Source organism: Dermacentor variabilis, chromosome 8 (genome assembly GCF_050947875.1).
Source record: "Dermacentor variabilis isolate Ectoservices chromosome 8, ASM5094787v1, whole genome shotgun sequence".
Classification (NCBI taxonomy): Eukaryota; Metazoa; Arthropoda; class Arachnida; order Ixodida; family Ixodidae; genus Dermacentor; species Dermacentor variabilis.
The window spans coordinates 9,335,859-9,357,103 of NC_134575.1; the positions used below are offsets into that span (position 1 = coordinate 9,335,859).

The following is a 21,245-nucleotide window of genomic DNA, read 5'->3' on the forward strand; positions in this document are numbered from 1 at the left end:
TAAAATGACTTTGTGAGCCTTGGTAATTAACGCCTGAAGGTCGCATGTCGTTTTCACCTACCTGTACAAAAACTTCTTCCAGTGCCATTTTGATTAAAACAGCAATGGCACTGGCTCTGACAGTGAGTTTTTGCTAACACTGTGAATGTCATTTAGATTTATTCAAAATAAGAAATGGTTTATTTCATAACACAGGTTAGGATGGAAAACAATGTTTGAATCACTTTTGTTCCACAGGAAGAAGTCCAGGCTTGAATTTTTTTGCCTAATCATTCACTGGGAGTTAGCGCTAGACTCTTCTGTAGGTCTAAAACATTTATGGCACCCGTATGGGCCTTCGTTTTCAAAAACTGATACATAGAAGTCCTTTCTTTCCATACACTGTGAATGAACGGAAGCATCTTAAAGCCACATTTATTGCATTCCCACTAGTAATGTCTTTTTCAGTAGTTTACGGGTCATATTATTGCTTCTACATTTAAAAAAGTTAAAGTTCCATATACATGATCATAACATGCTTCTCATGCTTGGACCCTGCAGTATGTACGAAATAAAAAATAAAAATGGAGGCAAAAAAAGGGGTGCTGCAATAAATCTCGCACAGCAAGTCGTGTGGCTTAAATTCACAAGCTTTATTGACCGAAAATGCCTATATGACGACGACATCATTAGTGCCACATGGCAATCAGTTGAGCTCTTCAATCAGTACTCTTGGCTTTGAGGTCTTGTTCCTCTCTTCCTCAACAACTTTGCATGCCTCCTGAAATGTTGACACGTTCTCAGCAACTGCAAGTGCTTCAACGTCAATGTCATTTAGGCATGACAGCAGCTTTTCTCCATGCTCTACTGTCCATGACATCATGTACTCAACCTTCTTGATAGCCCGTCGAAGCTTTAGTTTCAGTTCCCGCTGGCATTCAGGCTCTCTTGTTGCTGCATCAAATGCACTACGAGTTTCATCCAAAGCTCTCAGTGCATTGGCCTTCACTTGCGGACTTCCCAGAAACTTCCGAAAGGCTCTCAGCAAAGATGGGAGCTCTTCGGTAGCCGTCACACTTTGGCTCATGACGACTTTTTGCAGCACAGCCTGAACAGCTTCAGCCGAGGTGCCATACGCAGCGTCATCTGTCAAAACCGAGCTGATGCTAAGGAACTCTTCTGTACTCTGCGGAACCATCTCCCCATTGTACAGCCGTATAACATGGACGTAGCTACACAAAATGTTCACCACACTATTCACAACACATGCTGCAGGGGGCTTGCTTGTCAACATGCTGAGAGGCTGGACAGTCTGCTTGGAGCTCTCTTCTGCAGTCACTTCAGTGACAAGGACCGTTTCTTCCCACCATGGCTTCCATAGTGGAACGAGCTTTGCAACGTCGCCCGTCTCGACCATACGTTCAAACTCTTGCCTCTCGTCTGGGGTGAGATAGCTCCAGGCAGTTTCAGCGTCGATATCAGTCTGTTCTAGACGCTGGACAAGAGCAGCCACTTCGTTTGTTTCCTGGTCATCATCTTCTTCTTCTTCATCTTTCTGGACGGCCTTAAGTATGCCCACCATCTTTCGCTGGGTTTCAGGGTTGGCCTGTTCCATGCGCAAGTAAGTTTGGACCCAGTCTTTGTAGAAGTCCTCGCTGCAGTCTTGGTGTCTGGCATCCTTGTAGCACTTGATGGAGCAATATCCGCAATTGCACCTTGGGCATGTGTACCTGGCGAGTGCGGACTCGCAGAACTTGCAAGGTCTTGGTGCACACTCCTGCATTGGCACTGGTTGCTTGCTGTCAGCACAGCACAAATATCTACAGCTAGAGCGTACAATAGGAGCAACACTTGGGCAGCACTCGATCTCCTTGGCTACACTGCCCAGTTATTTCTCGGCTCCCTTGAATTCACGACCCAAGATGTACATCTCGGCAGACTCCTTTCGGCTTGCTGGTGGCTTCACGTAGTTGACAAACTGGAAAAACCTTCTGATGTCATCTGATAGCTTGACTGCCTCACTGCCGTTCCAGATTTTGCATAAGAAAGAACCACCAATGCTGAGAACATTGAAGGAGAGTATGAGAGCTGCATATGTAAGTGTGACAATGGCCTCGTGGTCAAGAGATTTCACACCACTGGCATTTGGTGCCAAGTCGCTCAGTACAACGTCCGCAGATTTGCCACTGAGGCATTGCAAAACCTTTGTTGTGGACTCGGGCTTCAATATGTCGGTGTTGGGGAGGAAGGTAGCACCTGGGACAGGATCAATAGGCAGAAGGTCTAGGCCAATGACCGTTCCTCTTGTGGTGGTGTGGTCTGAAAGGAATGGAGCGTGTTCAAAGATCTCACTGCAATAAGCAATTCATGTTCACTATTCGTTAGGCAACTTGGGATAGTTACAATTTCTTGCGATTATGAATACTTGAATCAGACACGCAGATGTGGAGCGTTCAGTTTAATCTGGCATAATATGCGTAGTAGTACGTCGGACATACGAAGAAGCTAGCGTCACGAAAGATTGAATCGAAACACGCAACAGAAAAAGCAGCACGTCGCAGACAAGATAAAAGCTAAATGCACGGCGCCATGAGCGCACCGCTTCGTTTGCCCCGTCCCAAGCTACGTTATCTGCTTCAACGGCGCACCAAGAAGTCCAAATAGCAACGTCAGTCAAAACACAGAAGCTGTAAATCTTTTCGCTCGAATATGACGTTTTTGTTGGTATTTTATGTCGTAACTCTCTAGCGTGTTTACAAGGGTGCTACGGCCGAAGCTCGCTTGAACCTGTCGTTCAAACACTGTCGTAACCTTTTCCGTTAGCGTTGATCCTTTCCACGATAACTTGTGTCCAAGCTCCAGGCGCTGCTCCGCATTCCAAGACGGTGCAGCCAGGTTTCAGGATACGGTATTTGTCGTCGATCTCCACAAGCTTATAAGCGCTCCTCGCTCTGTAGTTGTCGTACCGCGACTGTTTCACATAGGGGTCATTAAGATGTCTCGTCAGCCAGTCCTGCGAAGCTTTGCTCTTGCCTTTCAAGTTTTGTGGCTGAAGTTTCAACTGCGCGGCGCTCGTATGTATAATACGCCGCAAACTCTGCGAAGCATGCTGCCCTGTAAAACGCATCAGAGCTTCCATGGAAGTCTGGAAGCACGGACGTACGGATTGCAGGGCGGATTGTCTTGGCTCAGAAGCTATTAGAACGTGCAGTTATGGTGTAGTAGAGAAGGAACCGCGTAAAACACTGAACCTGCAGTATACAAGAAAATGACCTCCGAGATATACATTCACCATGTTGAACATGTCATCAGGGTGCGAAAAAATATAAAAAAATAAAATTAATTATTACAGAATTTTATTTTTAACTTTCCTACGATTATTTCAAAATTGCTTACGTATCTGCAAGTTGATAAATTTTTAACGCCGTCTTGCCATCTGCTTCGCTACGCTCGAGCATAGAGTTTCCTACAAAAATCATAGAGTTTCCTACAAGAATTGACAAAAATTAGGAAACTCTATGCCATAGATACTAATATGAAACTCTATGCTCCATATCGTGTGCTCTATGCACTCGAGGACATTACAAGAGTGGCGCTAGCATCGCTGTTTCGGCCATTTTTGTTATGGTGCACGGTGGGTTCGCCGAGTGGCACCACTGTAGTAGCGCAGTATGTTGGTCTGATGCGTCTGTTGAAAGTCGGCGTGTGCGTTGCTTGTTTTACGGTTCTACGTGCTCGCCGTGTGTTTCAGTGTGGCAGTGTTGATGTGTGACCATCGAGCCCGTGCCGCAGTGTGTGGCTGCCAACAGACATGACCACCGAGTGTGGACAACGCCGGTGTTGTGTGCTGTGCATGTGAGTCGTGGAACGAGGCTCCGGCCGACGGCAGCAATGTAAGCGAGTTTTGTTTGTGTTACTGGCGCTGCCAATGAAAAAAAAAAAAAAAAAAGAAAAAGAGTTCGCTTCGGCGATGTTTCCATTCTAAGCGGCCTGCAGCCGAGCTAGACTGTGATCGCGCTTGTTTGGCTCGTCGCTCTCTAGAGCGGTGAGCAGGCTAATGCCACACGAGAAGCCTTATGGGGCGTCTCTTGCGCGCTTAGTGTCCTGAGCCTGCGGCTTTTAACCGGAACAGGGCAACACGCATTCCCGTCGATGCGCGTTCCGGTTTTTTCATCAGCGGTCGGCGGAGCCTTGCTGTGCGCCTACGCAAACTGTCAGCCGTGCGCTGCATTTGACATCGTGCATGAAATGCACTGTACGCAGATTTATTTACCTGACGCCCCTGGGCGTTATGCTAAAGGCATGTGTGCATGGCAGGGCGGTGTTTCTCTGGCCGATGACTGCATTGGGAGCCCATTCGTGGCGACCAGCTTGTCAGGCAAGAACATGCGCGCGTCCGTTTAAATGGACGGTGACTGAGCCAGCGGCACGAAAGGGCGTATGTGATCCTCGTCTCTGCAGCCGAGTGTGTAAACTATGAAAGAAGGATGTTAACTCTTCGGCGGGTGTCCCTGCAGCTGTCACGTGCCTTCGGGATGCGTGACATGCAAGGCACGTACTTCTTTATTGTTATTATTAGCATACTTTGTGGCAAATTCTTCGAATTTATCTCGGTGAGAAATCGGGCAGCTGTCGACACGACCTGGCTATCTCGTTTAGGTCGGCGCGGGCGTGTCTCTTCCCTGATGCATTCAGTGTTTGCTTCAGTGGTTTTGATAAGCGCTCCGTTGAAATTCAGTGAGCTTTTTAAGGCGAACCTTTCTTTGTGCCGACAGTGGCTGCTGCTGCCTTCATGCCAACAGCTTTCACACATGACAGCACACATATAATGAGCCGGCTTATTATAGTCGTATGTGCTACCCGTTTGCGCCGTTGACCGGCCGTGCTATCTTCGGAATTACGCAATGAAACAACAAACGGCACCCAGATATCGTCACTGCGACAGCGCATAATTCTTTTATTAGTGCAAATATTTCTATGCCCCGGGATTCGCGTGTCTGCTCAGTCAGTTTCTCACCAAGTGGGCCGACCCCAGAGACAATGCCTGGGGACGCTCACTGTCGCGTGACGCAGCAGTGCTCAGCGAGCCTTGTAGGTGAGCAGTGAAAGTGATATCGCCGAAAGTGACCGTCCGAGAATGTGTCCCCTGATCTCCGAGATGGCGTAGCGTAAACTGAGCCGACCCAGGATACAATGTGGTCCGCGGTGGCGTGGTCTCAGCGCTTTGCCGGACAGACACTAATCGCTATTCAGCTTATGCTGGAAAACTCGGTGCAGTAGTTTTATAGCATTTAATTAACTGCTTTGTGTGCCGCTGGTGTCTGCAGCGGCAAAATTGTGCGGATCCCATGCACTGTGGGAATCGACGTTATGCGAGGCGTTTTGCAGGCCGCTTTGGCGGCGTTTTGCGTTATTCTGGCAAGTGCGGGGGCGGAAACGTGAGCAGCCAGGTTGGTGGTGCCAGCTGGTGGTGCAAAAGCTCAACCACATAAACACAGAGCAAATTACTATATTCTTCTTGGCTGCTGGCGTACATTTTCGACAGTGGCGTAATCGTGTTCACAATCACGCCGCTGCCAAAAATTTGCACCAGCAGCAAATCAGAATATAGTAAATTACTGCAATTTTAGCTCTGTGTCTGGTTGAGTTCTACGCCACCAGGCGGCTGCACTGCTCATGTTTACGCCCAGACCATCCGGCAGTCCGCCCTAACCACCCCCGTTTGCCGGAATAGCGGACACGCTGAAAGTCCATTGTCTGGGCTTCCGCACAGCGTTACCAGGTTGACTACTGTGTTTGTGTATGTCTAGCATTTGTTTCAAAAGAACTTGAGTTTGGCCTAGTTGGTGTTTACTGCATATCACATTGACCGATAATGAAGACGAAGACAGGGGAAGGAAACACTAAACGACGACACGGCCGTTTGTGTGGGCATTGTGACTTTGAGTCCCGTTATGCAGCTACGCCGGCCACTAAAATGAGTAGCAGCATACGAAGTGAGTACCGAAACATCGCAATGTCCTGCTGCCACATACTGTGCCGTGACGTTAATCTCCCTTTAATTTGTCATTTCTACATTTCAATTAAAACTAAAATAACTTCACCTATGCTTTCCTTAGCTTCATTATCTGGCTGTCAGCTTCAATTGGACGTAGTTCCATATCAGGCTTAACTACGTTGTGGGCTTAAGGCATGATAGAATGGTCGATGTCGCAGTGGCGAAGTTCCGCCGTTGTCACGGTAACTCAGTAGCCTTCTCATGTTTAACGTAGAAAGGTATACATCTCATGCAGGCAGCGCCGCCGTCTTCTGACGAAGGTCACTACACGTACCACGGTCTCCCTGCAAATAGTTGTAGCAACAAAAAACACGGTAACTGTTCCTAACTGCACTTCACAACCATTTTTCACGCTAGTGCCTTCCACGAAACCTAAACAGGCGTCTCACTGGGTGCTTTTTCCAGCGCAGTTGTTTTTGATCAGCGACGTTTTCTACTGAGTTCACATTTTCTAAAATTCATATATTCCAACTTATGGACACAAATATATGCCAAATAACAAGTTCGGTGTGCTTGGAAGAAATATTATTCAAGCATAATATTCAAGCTATTAAACTGGGAAGGTTTCGGAGTAAGGATCGACGGCGAATAACTCGGCAACCTTTGGTTTGCCGATGACATTGTTCTATTCAGCAACACTTAAACGAGTTACAACAAATGATTGAAGACCTTAACAGAGAGAGTAACACTGGGGCTGAAGATTTGACCCGTGTACTTTATCGGCGACGACGTTTCGCACCTAGCAAATGTTATCGCACAGCGCGGGACGCGCCTGCATGTATCCGAAGTTTCTGGAAAGTTATCAATGCTTTTATTCGCTGTCTGTTGTCGCCGAACCTTATGTTATCTGATTTCATCGCCTGACGCGAATGGTGTAGAACTTTGTGGAAAGCACGCGGGTCCCAACGATTAGTCTGGAACATTCGACGGTTGATGTATAAAAGCCGACGCGCTTGACCCGTTGATCAGGTTTCGACGATCGCCGACCGTGTTCGCCGCTATCGTTGTGCTATAAATCTAGCCTGTTTTGTGGGCACAGGTTCGCCCAATAATAGTTAGTTTTATCGTTCACAGTATTGCTACTGTGTTCTTCAGCGTCACCACCACGTGGCAATATGCAGAAGACAAAGGTAATGATAAATAAACGGGAAAGGGAACAAGAATTCAGGATCGCCAGTCAGCCTTTAGAGCCTGTGAAGGAGTACGTTTACCTAGGCCAACTCATCAGAGAACCCTGACCATGACAAGGAAATTCGTAGAATAAAAATGGGTTGGATCACATACGGCAGACATCGTGAGCTCCTGACTGGAAGCCTACCGTTATCATTGAAAAGGAAGGCGTACAATCAGTGCATTTTACCGGTACTGACATGGGGCAGAGACTTGGAGACTGACAAAGAAACTTGAGAACAAGATAAGGACTGCGCAAAGAGCGATGGAACGAGGAATGCTAGGCATTACTTTAAGAGACAGAAAGAGAGCGGTTTGGATCAGAGCAAATGGGTATAGACGACATTTTAATTGACATAAAGAAAAAAATGGCGCTGGGCAGGTCATGTAACGCATAGAGTAGATAACCGTTGGACCATTAGGGCGACAGAATGGGTGCCAAGAGAAGGGAAGTGCAGTAGAGGACAACAGAAGGCTAGATGGTGCGACGAAAGTAGGAAATTTGCGAATGCTGGTTGGAGTCGGTTGGCGCGGGACAGGGGTAATTGGAGATCGCGGGGAGATGCCTTCGTCCTGCAGTGGACGTAAATAGGATGATGATGATGAACAAGTTATTTGTGCACCATTGCCCTTCTACTACGTACCATGTTTGATCGTGAAAGCAAACGGTGCGCTATGGCTGCTGGTCGCAAACACTTCTCCCTGCGCTCGTTAGGTGCCTTCCGGAAGCTGCTACTCAATTCGTGCCGCGCGTACAATCTGACGATGCAAGGTTCGGCGAGAACATACACCACAGGTAGGAACAACGATAACATTCGAGTAAGTTCCGAATCATGCAGGCGCGTCCTGCACTGAGCGATAGCTTTAATTTGTTAGCGGATGAAATGCAGTTCCCGGAAAAAGGATAAACAAGAGAAGACATGTCAACGCCGGCTCTTAAAAAGCATCGTCCTGATGCTACACACGCGAGAGTAATAAACAAAAAAAGTAGCAAACAAAGAAACAAAGTCCCAGAGCTCGTTAGCGCTGGTGGAAGGGCTCACAACACGGACTACTTCAGGCCGCGAGCGGCGCCGCTGTGATGGCACGACTAGAGTTACTGTATATGCTACCAAAGGGTAGCATATACAGTAACCCTAGGCACGACCTCATAGTCCAGTGCTTCAGTACGTCGGGTGTTCTTGTAGGGTCCTAAATAGCGTACTGGGGTCCAAACTCACTGTCGCCGGGCAGGTACTCGATGTAGCGTCGTGGCTGTTTCTTGATGCGCAGGCGGCCGAACTGTCGGGCTTCTTCAGCACGCTGGAGATAGGCAAGCCACATCGAGGTTGTCTTCGGCGGTGACGTGCGGTAGCATGGCGTCTAGCGTCGTCGCCGGATTATGGTGGCTAGACTCTAGCCACCATAGCCGGATTTTTTTCCATAAACCAGCTTGAACGGCGTCACGTGCATTGTTGCCTTCACCGCCGTGTTGTGAGCGAAGGTTACGTATGGAAGGACCGCATCCCAGCTCTTGTGTTCGGCGTCGATGTACATCGCCAACATGCCGGCGAACGTATTCTTCAGCCATTCCGTAAGACTATTTGTCGGTGGGTGGTAGGTAGCTGTTCGCTTATGGCTTGTACGGCCGTGTTGCAGAATCGCTTGGGTGGCGAATCTTCGGTCTGCGATGAGCACTTTCCGGAGCACCGCGTTGTAACAGGATATTTTCGACGAAGAGTTTCGCCACTTCGTCCGCACCACCTTTAGGCAAGGCTTTCGTTTCGGCGTATAGCGGGTAAGGTAGTCGGTAGCCGCGACGATCCACTTATTCACGGATGTGTTGACGTCGGAAAGCCCCCCCCCCCCCCCCCCCCCCCCCCCCAAGCCTCAGTGCATCCCGATTTACTGGAACGGTCGACAAGGAGGCTCGATTGGCTGTAGCAGTCCTGCTGGCCTTGGTGGTGGTGTCTTGCCTTGCTGACAATCTCGAACACTTGACGTCAAGCGTTTCAAATTATAGGGGAGATTTGACAGGCAATTGCCTCGGGATTGTGTTTGTCATGTAGGCGCACATTTTAATCTTACTCGAGGCAGTAATTACACCAGTGTAAGTGCAAATAAGAGTAACTTGGTAATCGAAAGAGCCGTACGACTAATTGCAAGACGATTAGCCCGTCATCCGAGGAGTTCATAACCGTTTCCACAGTTGCAAAAAAATATTGATGGCGGTCCATCGTCGCTTCCGCAGCTGCAATCGCCTGTGAATGGCCGCGGAACAAAAGCGGAGATAATGCCGCAGACGACACATAAGCGTATACCTAAATGTTGCCGCGCGTACGTTGATCGCATTTTTCGCCGGTTTATCGGTGTTGTGTTATCGTTCGGCACTACAACGCCTGCCTTTTGAAAATTTCTTGTCCCCAATTCTGTGCCGAAAGACATACTTGTCTCTTGCGATTGCGACGCGAGCGGTGCTGCACATTTTCGAACGTAAACGTGAGCACTAGAGATTACTAGCGAGTGCATACGGTGACCGGGACACACAAATAGCGGAGTGCCAATTGAATGATGAGCTCGACGACCGTGCTTGCCGTTATAAATTGTTGCGAGTGCTACTTATCTTTCTGGGTAGTTAGATTCTTAAAGGGACTGACAACCAATTTTCATAGTAACTATTTTCTTTAATGTTATGGAAAGCTTACCGGTCAGAGTGTCTAATCATGAAGTGGTAACGCGGAAAAAGGCGTGGAATATTTTTTTATCAGAATTTTTCGATCTGCAGTAATTCACTGGAAGCATGCTGAAAACGGTGATAGGTGAGCGCGATAGCGATTATACGCCGGCATAAGTGGGAGGCAGGCAAGTGCGGCCGTAACTGTGAGGGAGTATTATTCTGTTATTCTCTTCTGAAGTATTATTCAAGTCGATGTTATGCGATTCATGCTTTCCGAAGAGAAAGTATTTGTGCGATTATAGCTCCGTGTTTTCGTGGTTTCCTGTCCAACCGGTTTGGTATTCAACCAGTCACAAAATCAGTTGGATGGAAAACGAAACGACATTTTTACACGTGATACGCAGTTGAGCTTGTTGTCGTAGCCATGCGTGCGCTTTTGATTTCCGAAGCATAGAATAAAGCGCAAGTGTGTAACAATATAGCAACTGCAATTCTAATCAATAATTATGTTGTACTTAATAACAGTCGACTTACGTACTGTAATTTCATAGACTACATCCGAAGTACCAAGGCTTCACCGCCAAGTCTCGCCACTTACTGGTTTTTCACTTCTTTTGCCAATTTAAAATTATAATTCCTACTTAAATTCTATCACTATAAATCACAGTTATTTCACTTCCATCAACGTCTCGCAACACATTCTGGCCAGTTGTCAGTCCCTTTAACTAAGTTCACCACGCAACAGTACCGGGCAGCTTGGCTATCCGACCGCCAAACCATAGCGAACGGATTAACCGACCCAAGGAGCTATTTTGCAATTGATCTGGCATTGCAGGCGTTGCAATGCAATGGCATTGCAGGAGGTGAACTGCTTCATGCCACGCTTACCATACTACGAGGGCTATGGCTTCCCCGAAGACACCGTCACACCTGTGTGCACAGCTGTGTATGTGGATCGAAGACTCACCCGCACAAAGCTCGACACTGAGCCTTGGTGTTCGAATATTGCTAATGTTACCGGATGCCGGATTCAACTCAAGCCCGAAAAAATAATTATTGTTTTTTCCGTGTACATACGTCCATAAAATGCACGAAGGAAGACTAAGCGCGCCTCTGTAGACTTTAGCTACCTACAACATTTTCGGAAGATCTATCCCAAGGATACAATTCTAATCTGTGGAGACTTCAATGCTCAACACGTAGCCTGGAACTATAATAAGTGCAGCCCACGCGGTCGTCGTATCATGGAAGAGTTTGACCATTATGGACTATCGCTCCTTAATCGGCCGCAATCCCATACAAGGCTCGGACAGGACACAAGGCAAGCAGACACGACGCCAGACTTAACATGGTCCTCGAGACCCAGAACCTGCCAATGGAAACTTCTAGAGGACCCTCTTGGCAGTGACCATCTTCCAATTACCATCACAGTGAGAACAAATGGTTCCTAGTGCCGCCCGTCGTCTTACAAACGGGATTGTACGATTACGCACTGGGACAAATATCGGATGCTGCTAGAAAAAAACGGCCCAGTTAACAATCTTGACTGCTTAACGCAAGCTATGACGCGTGCCAAGCGCACAGCAACTAAGACGCTGCGGGTTTCTCCGGACCAACCTGATCCGGATAGGCACCTCCTGCATCTATGGAACCGCAGGCTCAGTCTTCTGTCTTCTTATCGAGCGAAGGGGCGCCCCCGGACATTACGAACTAAACTACGCTCTTTACAAGAGGAAATCGAGAAGTATACGGGAGAGCTAGCTTCCCAGCATTGGATGCAGGTGTACGAGCAACTCAACGGATCGACTAATTCAAGCAGGGCGTGTGCTATACTGAGATCTCTTCTTGGGCAACGTAAAACCTCAGACGCCGCAGCACGTGTTGCCTTGAAAGAAGGCATCACCAATGCCGAACTCGCAGAAAAAGCGGCAGATATATTTTTTCCCCAGTCAAATAGTACCATAAATAGAACCTATGCGAGGGACGATGACCAAGACAGACACGATGGTTTAAACCAGCCTTTCACGGCCATCGAGCTCGAAAACTCCATACGCAGAATGAACACCCGTCGCGCACCAGGGGTTGATGGAATCACGGCAGCGCACATCCAAAACCTTACCGAAGGATGCTAAATTACTCTTCTGGCGGAGTTTAACCGTATATGAAAAGAAGGAACTCTCCCACGAGAATGGCGCCACTCTATTGTCAAGCCTATTCCGAAACCGAGCAAACCACTGAACTGCCTGGGAAACTTAAGACCAGTTTCGCTCACGTCATGTCTGTGCGAACTTTTGGAGAGCATGGTGAACGCAAGGTTAATATGGTGGGTGGAGGTAAATTGTCTTCTGCCTCACACTCAGTACGGTTTCCGGCCTGGTCTTCCTACTCAGGATATTATGATCCGCCTAAAAGAGGACGTGCTCGATGTCTCGTCCTCGTGTCCTCGCATAGTCGTTGGGGTGGACATCAGGAAAACTTTCAATAGCCTTCCCCACGCCTCTATCATGCAGGCGATACAAGAAATGTGCATCAAAGGCAACATGCATAACTTTATTGCTGCGTTCCTGCAAGACAGTACGTTTCAAGTTCAAGTAGGCAGCGACCTCAGCTCCTATCATCATAACGGGGTTGGAGTCCCACAGGGAGCCTTAATCTCTCCAACATTATTCAACTTCGTCTTAGCAGCTCTTCCTGCAAAACTAGAGACAATCACAAGTATTGAGCACGCTATCTACGCAGATGATGTGACGCTGTGGACTACGCGAGGTTCTCTAGGAGAAGAAGAAGAGGCCCTGCAGACGGCGTTGGATACCATCGAGAGCTTCACGATGGAGATAGGGCTTACAGTAGCACCGGAGAAAACAGAGTTTGTCGTTATCCATGGTGGGAAAAGGTCAGTCAAAGGACGAGGAGAAAGCCAGCGTCCATCTCTCGATCGGACAGACACCCATTCTAAGGAAGCGGGTCATCCGCATACTCGGAGTGTTTTTAGACGAGCAGTGTATATCTATAACATGGTACAAAAACAGTAAAGGTCACCAAGCAGGTCACTCAAATCCTCCGCAGGATTTCCAAGCGTACAAGGGGCGTTAAAGAAAAAGAAATTAGACACTTGGTGCAGGCTTTCCTGCATTCTCGCATACTGCATGGCGCCCCTTTTCACCCCATCACTCGAACACAGCTACATTCTCTGGAACGCCTCAACAACGAGGCAAGGAGAGTAATGACAGGATTGCCAAAGTACACGCCACTCCCTGCACTCAAGAGCTGCAGCGCTTTGGGTGACATCGCTGATCTTATTTCAATGCACGAGCATACTCATGTGACACGCCTCAAGTCCACAAACGCAGGAAGGGCCACATTGGTTAAAATTGGGCATGACATCTCTAACCTTCCGGCGCTTCCACGGATATCTCCCCCTTGGGAGCACGTACCAATTGCGGATCCCAAGCCACTGCCGAAGAACGTGGGACAAGATCAATTGGCAAGAAGACAGGCCCACGCCAAACGCCATAAGAAATATACGCAACAACTACGTGAGTGGGGCAACGACAACTCTGGCAGGTGCCATATAGTCTATGTGGATGCTTCTATCGGAGGACCAGATGAGAGAGAGAGAGAGAAAGAGAATACAGGAAGGCAGGGATGTTAACCAGTCAATAGCCTGGACCAGAGGAGGAGCCAATGTTCACTACGGCATGGACAAAATATGGAAGCAACCGAATGGGGCAGTAAACTCCACCTCACAGAACATGTCGTTCAGAGCTCTACGGCAGAACTGTATGCCATCCTAGATTTTGCCAAGCATGCTGAACACACTGCCAGCAAATTTCCAAGAGATGCTAAGCACCACTACCACTTTGTGTTTACGGACTCTGAAAATGCCTTTAGAGCTTGCCAGGACACTCGCACAACCACTGCTGTGGTCCAACAACTCCGCTTCCACGTGCGTCGTCTGCGTGACCAAGGTCATGATATTAAGTTACACTGGATCCCGGGGCACACGGGTATACCAGGAAATGGACGGGCCCATCGACTAGCGCGCGCCACGCTACTATCCGGGCTGTCAAAACCGCCCGAACAATTACTGAACAACGTACCTGAAGACACGGAAATACACAGTCAGTGGTACGATCCCATGGAAGCAATAGCCGAAGCCAAGCGCCACCGACGCAGCTATCTCTTCACTACGTCCAATCCCATGGACATTCCTCCCCTTCCCTCCCAGGCTGTTACTCGTCGGCAGCAGGTTCTGCTCCGGCAGGTACAGACTGGCACCCTCCTTACTCCCTTCCTCGTGCAGCGTTTTCGCAGAAAGGAGGACCCTCGTGGCCTGGAATGTTCGCGTGCGGGTACCTGCAGCCCCTGCAACACCAGGGCGGACCTCGAACACTTAATCTGGGACTGCCCACTGTATTCTGGCCCCAGGCAAAGGGCCCTTGCTTCGCTCCCAACGGAATGGCGACCAACCTCCCTACAGACCTGGGCGCTAGCGAGACACTGCAGTGCTGCGACCGCCAACGAGCTCTGGCGGTTACTGTACGAATTCCTGGATGATCCCGAGGCTCCAGCCACTGGGACCAGGCTTCTTCATCTCGAGCGTACCAGCGAAAGCATCAGACGCCATGATGTAGATAATTAAGTCTCCAATTATTTCCCTTACCTTCTCACTCCCGCCACTCCCCAAGCCAATTCACCGCAGCCCTTTCAGGGCAAAAATGTGATAAAGCCGTGTAAACAACAACGCCGCTCTCCACCACGAGTGGCGTCTGTCTGCAAACTTGAGGTTGTGAGCCCTATACAGCATGAATTCACACATGCGTGTGTGGGTTACACACACACGCACATTCTATATATATATATATATATATATATATATATATTATCGGTTGCCCCTTGGGCAAAGTCGCCAATAGTAATAATATATATAGCGGAGGGACTTAGAGCGCTTGCTGTAAACTCTTTTGTTATACCGTGTGTCTTAGCTAACGTTAGCCAAGCTGCTAAAAAATAATAAAAATCAACGGTGCACAATACGATTATCAGACCTACGGTGTCCGGTCGTGAGAAGTCTGACGAATGAACACCGTAGGTTTCCCTATTTTTTTCTCGCACAGCTGCAGACTGGAACGGCCTTCCTAACGAGGTCGCTGTCGTCATGTGCCCATCGCAATTCGTTGAAAATGTTAAAAAAGAAAAACTTCCTGGTATTGTGATTATGTATTTTTATTCTTGCCATCCCTTATGTGACACCCCATTTATTGGGGCCTTTATGGCGATGAAATGAAGTGTTAATCGCATTTTCTTTCTTGAAGCAGCTTGGCTAACTTTAGCTGGGACATCTTACATACCGCAAGAAATGTGCTCATTTTATGTTATCTTATTTGTTAGCATTTTAGTTCATTCGCCGTGTGTACCACGGTACATAAAATTGTAGCCTGATCACTGGTGTTTTGAATGGATATAAAGCAGTAATAATTGCTCTCACGTTTGAGAATTCGTATATGTGAAACTTCAAAGAAGCATCCCAAGGAACATGAATGAAAGTAATAATTTGTATGCACTGAAAGTTCAGCAGAGTAATATCAGCAATTTTGAAGATGTAGTAAAAGCAGCGGAAGAATTCTATACTGACCTGTACAGTGCCCAGAGCAGCCACGACACCTCCATTCGAAGTAGTAATGAACAGGTTATAGAGGCTCCTTCTATAACTAGTGATGAAGTTAGAGGCGCCTTGCAAGACATGAAACGGAGAAAAGCGGCAGGAGAAAATGGGACTACTAGTCGATTTAATCAAAGATGCAGCAGACATACGGCTTGAAAAACTGGCGGCACTTTATACGAACTGTCTATCGACTTCAAATGTGCCAGAGAACTGGAAGAATGCCGACATTATCTAACCCACAAAAAGGGAGACGTTAAAGAATTGAAAAATTATCAGCCCATTACCTTACCTCCATTATTATATAAAATATTCGCAAAGATAATCGCCAATAAAATAAGAGCAGCACCGGACTTCAGTCAATCAAGGGAACAGGCTGGCTTCAGGAAGGGGTACTGTACTATGGATCACATCCATGTCATCAATCGGGTAACCGAGAAATCCGCAGAGTACAATCAACCTCTCTATATGGCTTTCATAGATTAGGAAAAGGCATTTGATTCAGCAGAGATACCAGCAGTCAGAGGCATTACGTAATCAACGAGTACAGGGCGCTTACGTAAATATCTCCGAAAATATCTTCACATATTCCACAGCTACCTTAATTCTACACAAGAAAAATAGGAAGAGACCTATAAAGGGGTCAGACAGGGAGACACAATCTCTTCAATGCTATTCACTGCACGCTTGGAAGAAGTATTCAAGCTATTAAACTGGGAAGGCTTAGGTGTAAGGATTAACGGCGAATATCTCAACGACCTTCGGTTTGCCGATGACATTGTTCTATTCAGCAACACTGCTGACGAGTTGTAACAAATGATTGAGGACGTTAACAGAGAGAGTGTAAGAGTGGGGTTGAAGAGTAATATGCAGAAGACAAAGGTAATGATAAATGGCCGGGGAAAGGAACAAGAGTTTCGGATCGACAGTCGGCCTCTAGAGTCTGTGAAGGAGTAAGGTTACCAAGGTCAATTAATCACATGGAACCCTGACCATGAGAAGGAATATTACAGAATAAAAATGGGTTGGAGCGCATACGGCATACATTGTCAGATCCTGACTGGAAGCTTACCATTATCATTAAAAAGAAAGGTGTACAATCAGTACATTCTACCGGTGCTGACATATGGTGCAGAAACTTGGAGACCGACAAAGAAGCTCGAAAACAAGTTAAGGACCGCGCAAAGAGCGATGGAACGAAGGATGTTAGGCGTAACGTTAAGACACAGGAAGAGAACGGTGTGGATTAGACCGAACGGGTATAGCCGATATTCTAATTGCCATTTAGAGAAAGAAATGGAGCTGGCCAGGTCATGTAATGCATAGGTTAGATAACCGGTGGACCATTAGGGTTACAGAATGGGTGCCAAGAGAAGGAAAGCGCAGTCGAGGACGGCAGAAGACTATAGGTGGGGTGAATAAATTAAGAATTTCGCAGGCGCTAGCTGGACTCGGTTGGCGCAGGGCAGGAGTAATGGGAGATCGCAGGGAGAGGCCTTCGTCCTGCACCGGACATAAAATATAGGATGATGTTGATGATGATGAATAATTTGATATTTTTAGTATAAGTACGGATTGATTGATTGATTGAGTAACTTTAATTTTACAGTCCTGCAGAACGCGTATTAGCACGTTGCGGGCCGCTCCCACGTCGGGACCGACAGGCCTAGCCTGCCAGCCGCATCGTGGGCCTGCTGGACAGCCCAACGTTGCTCAGCCAGGAGTGGCTCAAATCCACTGCGCGCTCTTGTGTGGGTGGAAGCCCGAGAGGACGCGAAGGGTTGCTCGCAATGATTTGTGCAAGCGCTGTCGAAGCACTGATGGGCAAAAGCATTCCACGGTGGGAACAATAATGATGCACTTGATGTTAGGCGAACAGGATTATCAAAGTAACACACACTCATGGGCCTCTACCGTTTGAGAGATCGTTAATGCCCGTGCCACACGGGCACCCATGAAATTGTTTATGATAAGGAAGCGCGAGACTTTTCCCAAGGGAGTTCGACCGTAAGGAAGTCGTGGTCGTGTCACACGGCCAATAAGGACTTTTTTAGAGGCAGCCGCCAGAGGCGCACTCAGCGGTGTTTGGGTTTTGTACAGGAGTGTAACTTCTAATTACGCTCGTAGCTAAATTAACGCTCTTTGCATAAAAAATATTATTCACCATGTTTGATGCGAAAGACGTCTTGTTAATTATCGAAGGGCGCTTGTTAAACACAGCAGTGTTGACAGCGACGCTAGCCACCCTGTGCTTATCTGTGTTTCCCTTTGCGGCCGCGGCAAGTTGGATCTGGGTTCTGTTACCCGAACTGCTGCGAACTGTACTAAAACGCAACATTTCGCGCACGGTGATCTCTTGGGCTGTTCTTTTATTTCGTCTACTGTGCCGGTGTCAGTCATGAGGGACCACAGCGACCACTGCACGACTAGCACAACAAAGGCCACGTTTATATATGAGCCCTACGCGAGTGGATCGAGTCGGAATACGGGCTTACCGAGCCCGACCTTTCCGCATTATATTATATATATTAATGACAGTGTAGACACTGTTACTCAGCCCGTACAAATGAAACTATTTGCTGATGAGTCTCCTCTTTAATGAAATCATCTGCGAACAAGATCAAGTTACTCTAAACTATAACCCTCAAGACGTATTAGCTTGGTGTTCACGCTGGGATATGCAGCTTAATATTGATGAAACAGTATTTATGAAGATCACTAGAAAAATTAATAAATTGTCGTTTGCCTATAGGCTAGTATCCAAACCTCTTACGGAGGTGAATGAACATAAGTACCTCGGTGTTACAATAGCCAGTAACCTTAGTTGGAACGCGCACATCTCTCATCTTTGCGACTCAGCTTTTAAAAAGGTTTGCTTCCTCAGGCATAAATTAAAACACGCTCCTTCTGAAACCCGTCTTATCGCCTAACGTCTCTTGTCCGTCCTAAATTCAAATACGCAGCTATTGTATGGGATCCCTATACTAACACTAACATCGATGCGCTAGAAATGATACAACGTGAAGCAGTAAGGTTCGCCTTCTCTAAATATCGCTCAAGTGATTCCCCAAGTCAGTTAATGGCTTAACACAATATTCAATCTTTGCAATTAAGAGAAATTCACAGGCTTAAACTTCTCTTCTTACTGAGTAAAAATAAACTATCTCTTTCTCCCGAACCTTATATAACACCCCTTACTGCCCGCCAAACAAGACATCGCCACGCTACCTCATTAACGCCTTATAATGGTAGAACCAACGTCTTTATGTATTCCTTTTTCCCTCGCAAAGTAACAGAATGGAACAGCTTACCTTATAGCAAACTTCTCAGCACTGACTCAATAGCGTCTATTACTATCTAAAATGAGTGGTTGTTGTTACGAAATATTGTTTCAATTTGTATCGTTATGCAATATTTATTGATTTACGCGTTGTAATAATTTTGAATTATACACTCCTCTTCTTCCCTATTACATTTCCAGTGCTTTGAAATTGTGCTTATGAAAGAGTGTTTCAATTTGTATTTGCCACACTCTATGCATTATTCGGCTACTCGGCGCTTTAACTCAGGAAGAAGACCTTAGTGTTGAAGCAATGAACGACAATCTTATGGGCATCATTAAGGAGTGTGCAATAGAAGTCGCTGGTAACTCCGTTAGACAGGATACCAGTAAGCTATTGCAGGAGACGAAAGATCTGATCAAGAAACGCCAATGTATGAAAGCTTGTAACCCTACAGCTAGAGTAGAACTGGCAGAACTTTCCAAGTTAATCAACAAGCGTAAGACAGCTGACATAAGGAAGTATAATATAAATAGAATTGAACATGCTCTCAAGAACGGAGGAAACCTAAAAGCAATGAAGAAGAAACTAGAATAGGCAAGAATCAGATGTATGCGTTAAGAGACAAAGTCGGCATTATCATTACTAATATGGATGAGATAGTTCAAGTGGCTGAGGAGTTCTATAGAGATTTATACAGTACCAGTGGGGGACCCACGACGATAATGGAAGAGAGAATAGTCTAGAGGAATTTGACATCCCACAAGTAACGCCGGAAGAAGTAAAGAAAGCCTTGGGAGCTATATAGAGAGGGAAGGCAGCTGGGGAGGATCAGGTAACAGCAGATTTGTTGAAAGATGGTGGACAGATTGTTCTAGAAAAACTGGCCACCCTGTATACGCAATGTCTCATGACCTCGAGCGTACCGGAATCTTGGAAGAACGCTAACATAATCCTAATCCATAAGAAAGGGGACGCCAAAGACTTGAAAAATTATAGACCGATCAGCTTACTGTCCGTTGCCTACAAACTATTTACTAAGGTAATCGCAAATAGAATCAGGAACACCTTAGACTTCTGTCAACCAAAGGAGCAGGCAGGATTCCGTAAAGGCTGCTCAACAATAGACCATATTCACACTATCAATCAGGTGATAGAGAAATGTGCGGAATATAACCAACCCTTATATATAGCTTTAATTGATTACGAGAAAGCGTTTGATTCAGTAAAACCTCAGCAGTCATGGAGGCATTACGGAATCAGGGTGTAGACGAGCCGTATGTAAAAATACTGAAAGATATCTATAGCGGCTCCACAGCCACCGTAGTCGTCTATAAAGAAAGCAACAAAATCCCAATAAAGAAAGGCGTCAGGCAGGGAGATACGAGCTCTCCAATGCTATTCACAGCGTGTTTACAGGAGGTATTCAGAGACCTGGACTGGGAAGAATTGGGGATAAGAGTTAATGGAGGATACCTTAGTAACTTGCGATTCGATGATGATATTGCCTTGCTTAGTAACTCGGGACCAACTGCAATGCATGCTCACTGACCTGGAGAGGCAAAGCAGAAGCGTGGGTATAAAAATTAATGTGCAGAAAACTAAAGTAATGTTTAACAGTCTCGGAAGAGAACAGCAGTTTACGATAGGTAGCGAGACACTGGAAGTGGTAAAGGAATCATCTACTTTGGACAGGTAGTGACGGCGGATCCGGATCATGAGATTGAAATAATCGTAAGAATGAGAATGGGCTGGTGTGCGTTTGGCAGGCATTCTCAGATCATGAACAGCAGGTTGCCATTATCCCTCAAAAGAAAAGTGTATAATAGCTGTGTCTTACCAGTACTCACCTACGGGACAGAAACCTGGAGGCTTACGAAAAGGGTTCTACTTAAATCGAGGACGACGCAACGAGCTATGGAAAGAAGAATGATGGGTGTAACGTTAAGGGATAAGAAAAGAGCAGATTGGGAGAGGGAACAAACGCGAGTTAATGACATCTTAGTTGAAATCAAGAAAAAGAAATGGGGTGGGGCATGGGCAGGACATGTAATGAGGAGGGAAGATAACCGATGTTCATTAAGAGTTACGGACTGGATTCCAAGGGAAGGGAAGCGTAGCAGGGGGCGGCAGAAAGTTAGGTGGGCGGATGATATTAAGAAGTTTGCAGATACAACATGGCCACAATTAGTACATGACCGGGGTAGTTCGAGAAGTATGGGAGAGGCCCTTGCCCTGCAGTGGGCGTAACCAGGCTGATTATGATGATGATAATAATGATGCATTATTTAGGTGCTTTACTCATCATGCATTCCTAATTTTTATTACATTTTTCAGGAGCGTTTTTCTACTCCTTCGTCAATCTATTGTTTTCATTTTTGTATGTATCTTTCCCCTCCTGCCTGGGCCTTCTAAGGCCTGCAGTATTCCCAAATAAAT

The 21,245-nt window shown here is 46.8% G+C and overlaps 3 protein-coding genes across 4 annotated transcripts in view; 1 reads left to right on the forward strand and 2 right to left on the reverse strand.

The window, feature by feature from the left end:
- Window positions 1-608: 608 nt before the first annotated feature.
- Window positions 609-1,762, reverse strand: LOC142589600 (zinc finger HIT domain-containing protein 2). The gene has a single exon (XM_075701095.1). The coding sequence runs from the start codon at window positions 1,760-1,762 to the stop codon at window positions 686-688; it is 1,077 nt and encodes a 358-aa protein (XP_075557210.1). The 3' UTR covers window positions 609-685.
- Window positions 1,763-1,867: 105 nt separating this feature from the next.
- On the reverse strand, window positions 1,868-3,161 carry Mrm2 (Mitochondrial rRNA methyltransferase 2). Its single transcript, XM_075701096.1, has 2 exons — window positions 2,791-3,161; window positions 1,868-2,298 (listed from the first exon to the last, which is right to left on the reverse strand). The coding sequence occupies exons 1-2, from the start codon at window positions 3,116-3,118 to the stop codon at window positions 1,868-1,870; spliced, it is 759 nt and encodes a 252-aa protein (XP_075557211.1). The 5' UTR covers window positions 3,119-3,161.
- A 440-nt stretch (window positions 3,162-3,601) lies between these two features.
- The window catches only part of MICAL-like (protein), a 66,111-nt gene continuing 48,467 nt past the window's right edge, over window positions 3,602-21,245 (forward strand). Inside the window, exon 1 of one of the 2 annotated variants that reach the window (XM_075701102.1) lies at window positions 3,602-3,872. The gene's annotated coding sequence lies outside the window, so the exon portion shown is untranslated. The remainder of the gene's footprint in view (window positions 3,873-21,245) is intronic. The other variant, XM_075701098.1, reaches the window with a different exon arrangement.

Coding starts and splice junctions, on each gene's coding strand:
- LOC142589600 (XM_075701095.1), bottom strand. CDS start 1,762: ATGCAGGAGTGTGCACCAAGACCTTGCAAGTTCTGCGAGTCCGCACTC.
- Mrm2 (XM_075701096.1), bottom strand. CDS start 3,118: ATGGAAGCTCTGATGCGTTTTACAGGGCAGCATGCTTCGCAGAGTTTG. Junction 2,299..2,790: donor GATCAACGCTAACGGAAAAG/GTTACGACAGTG, acceptor CATTCCTTTCAG/ACCACACCACCACAAGAGGA.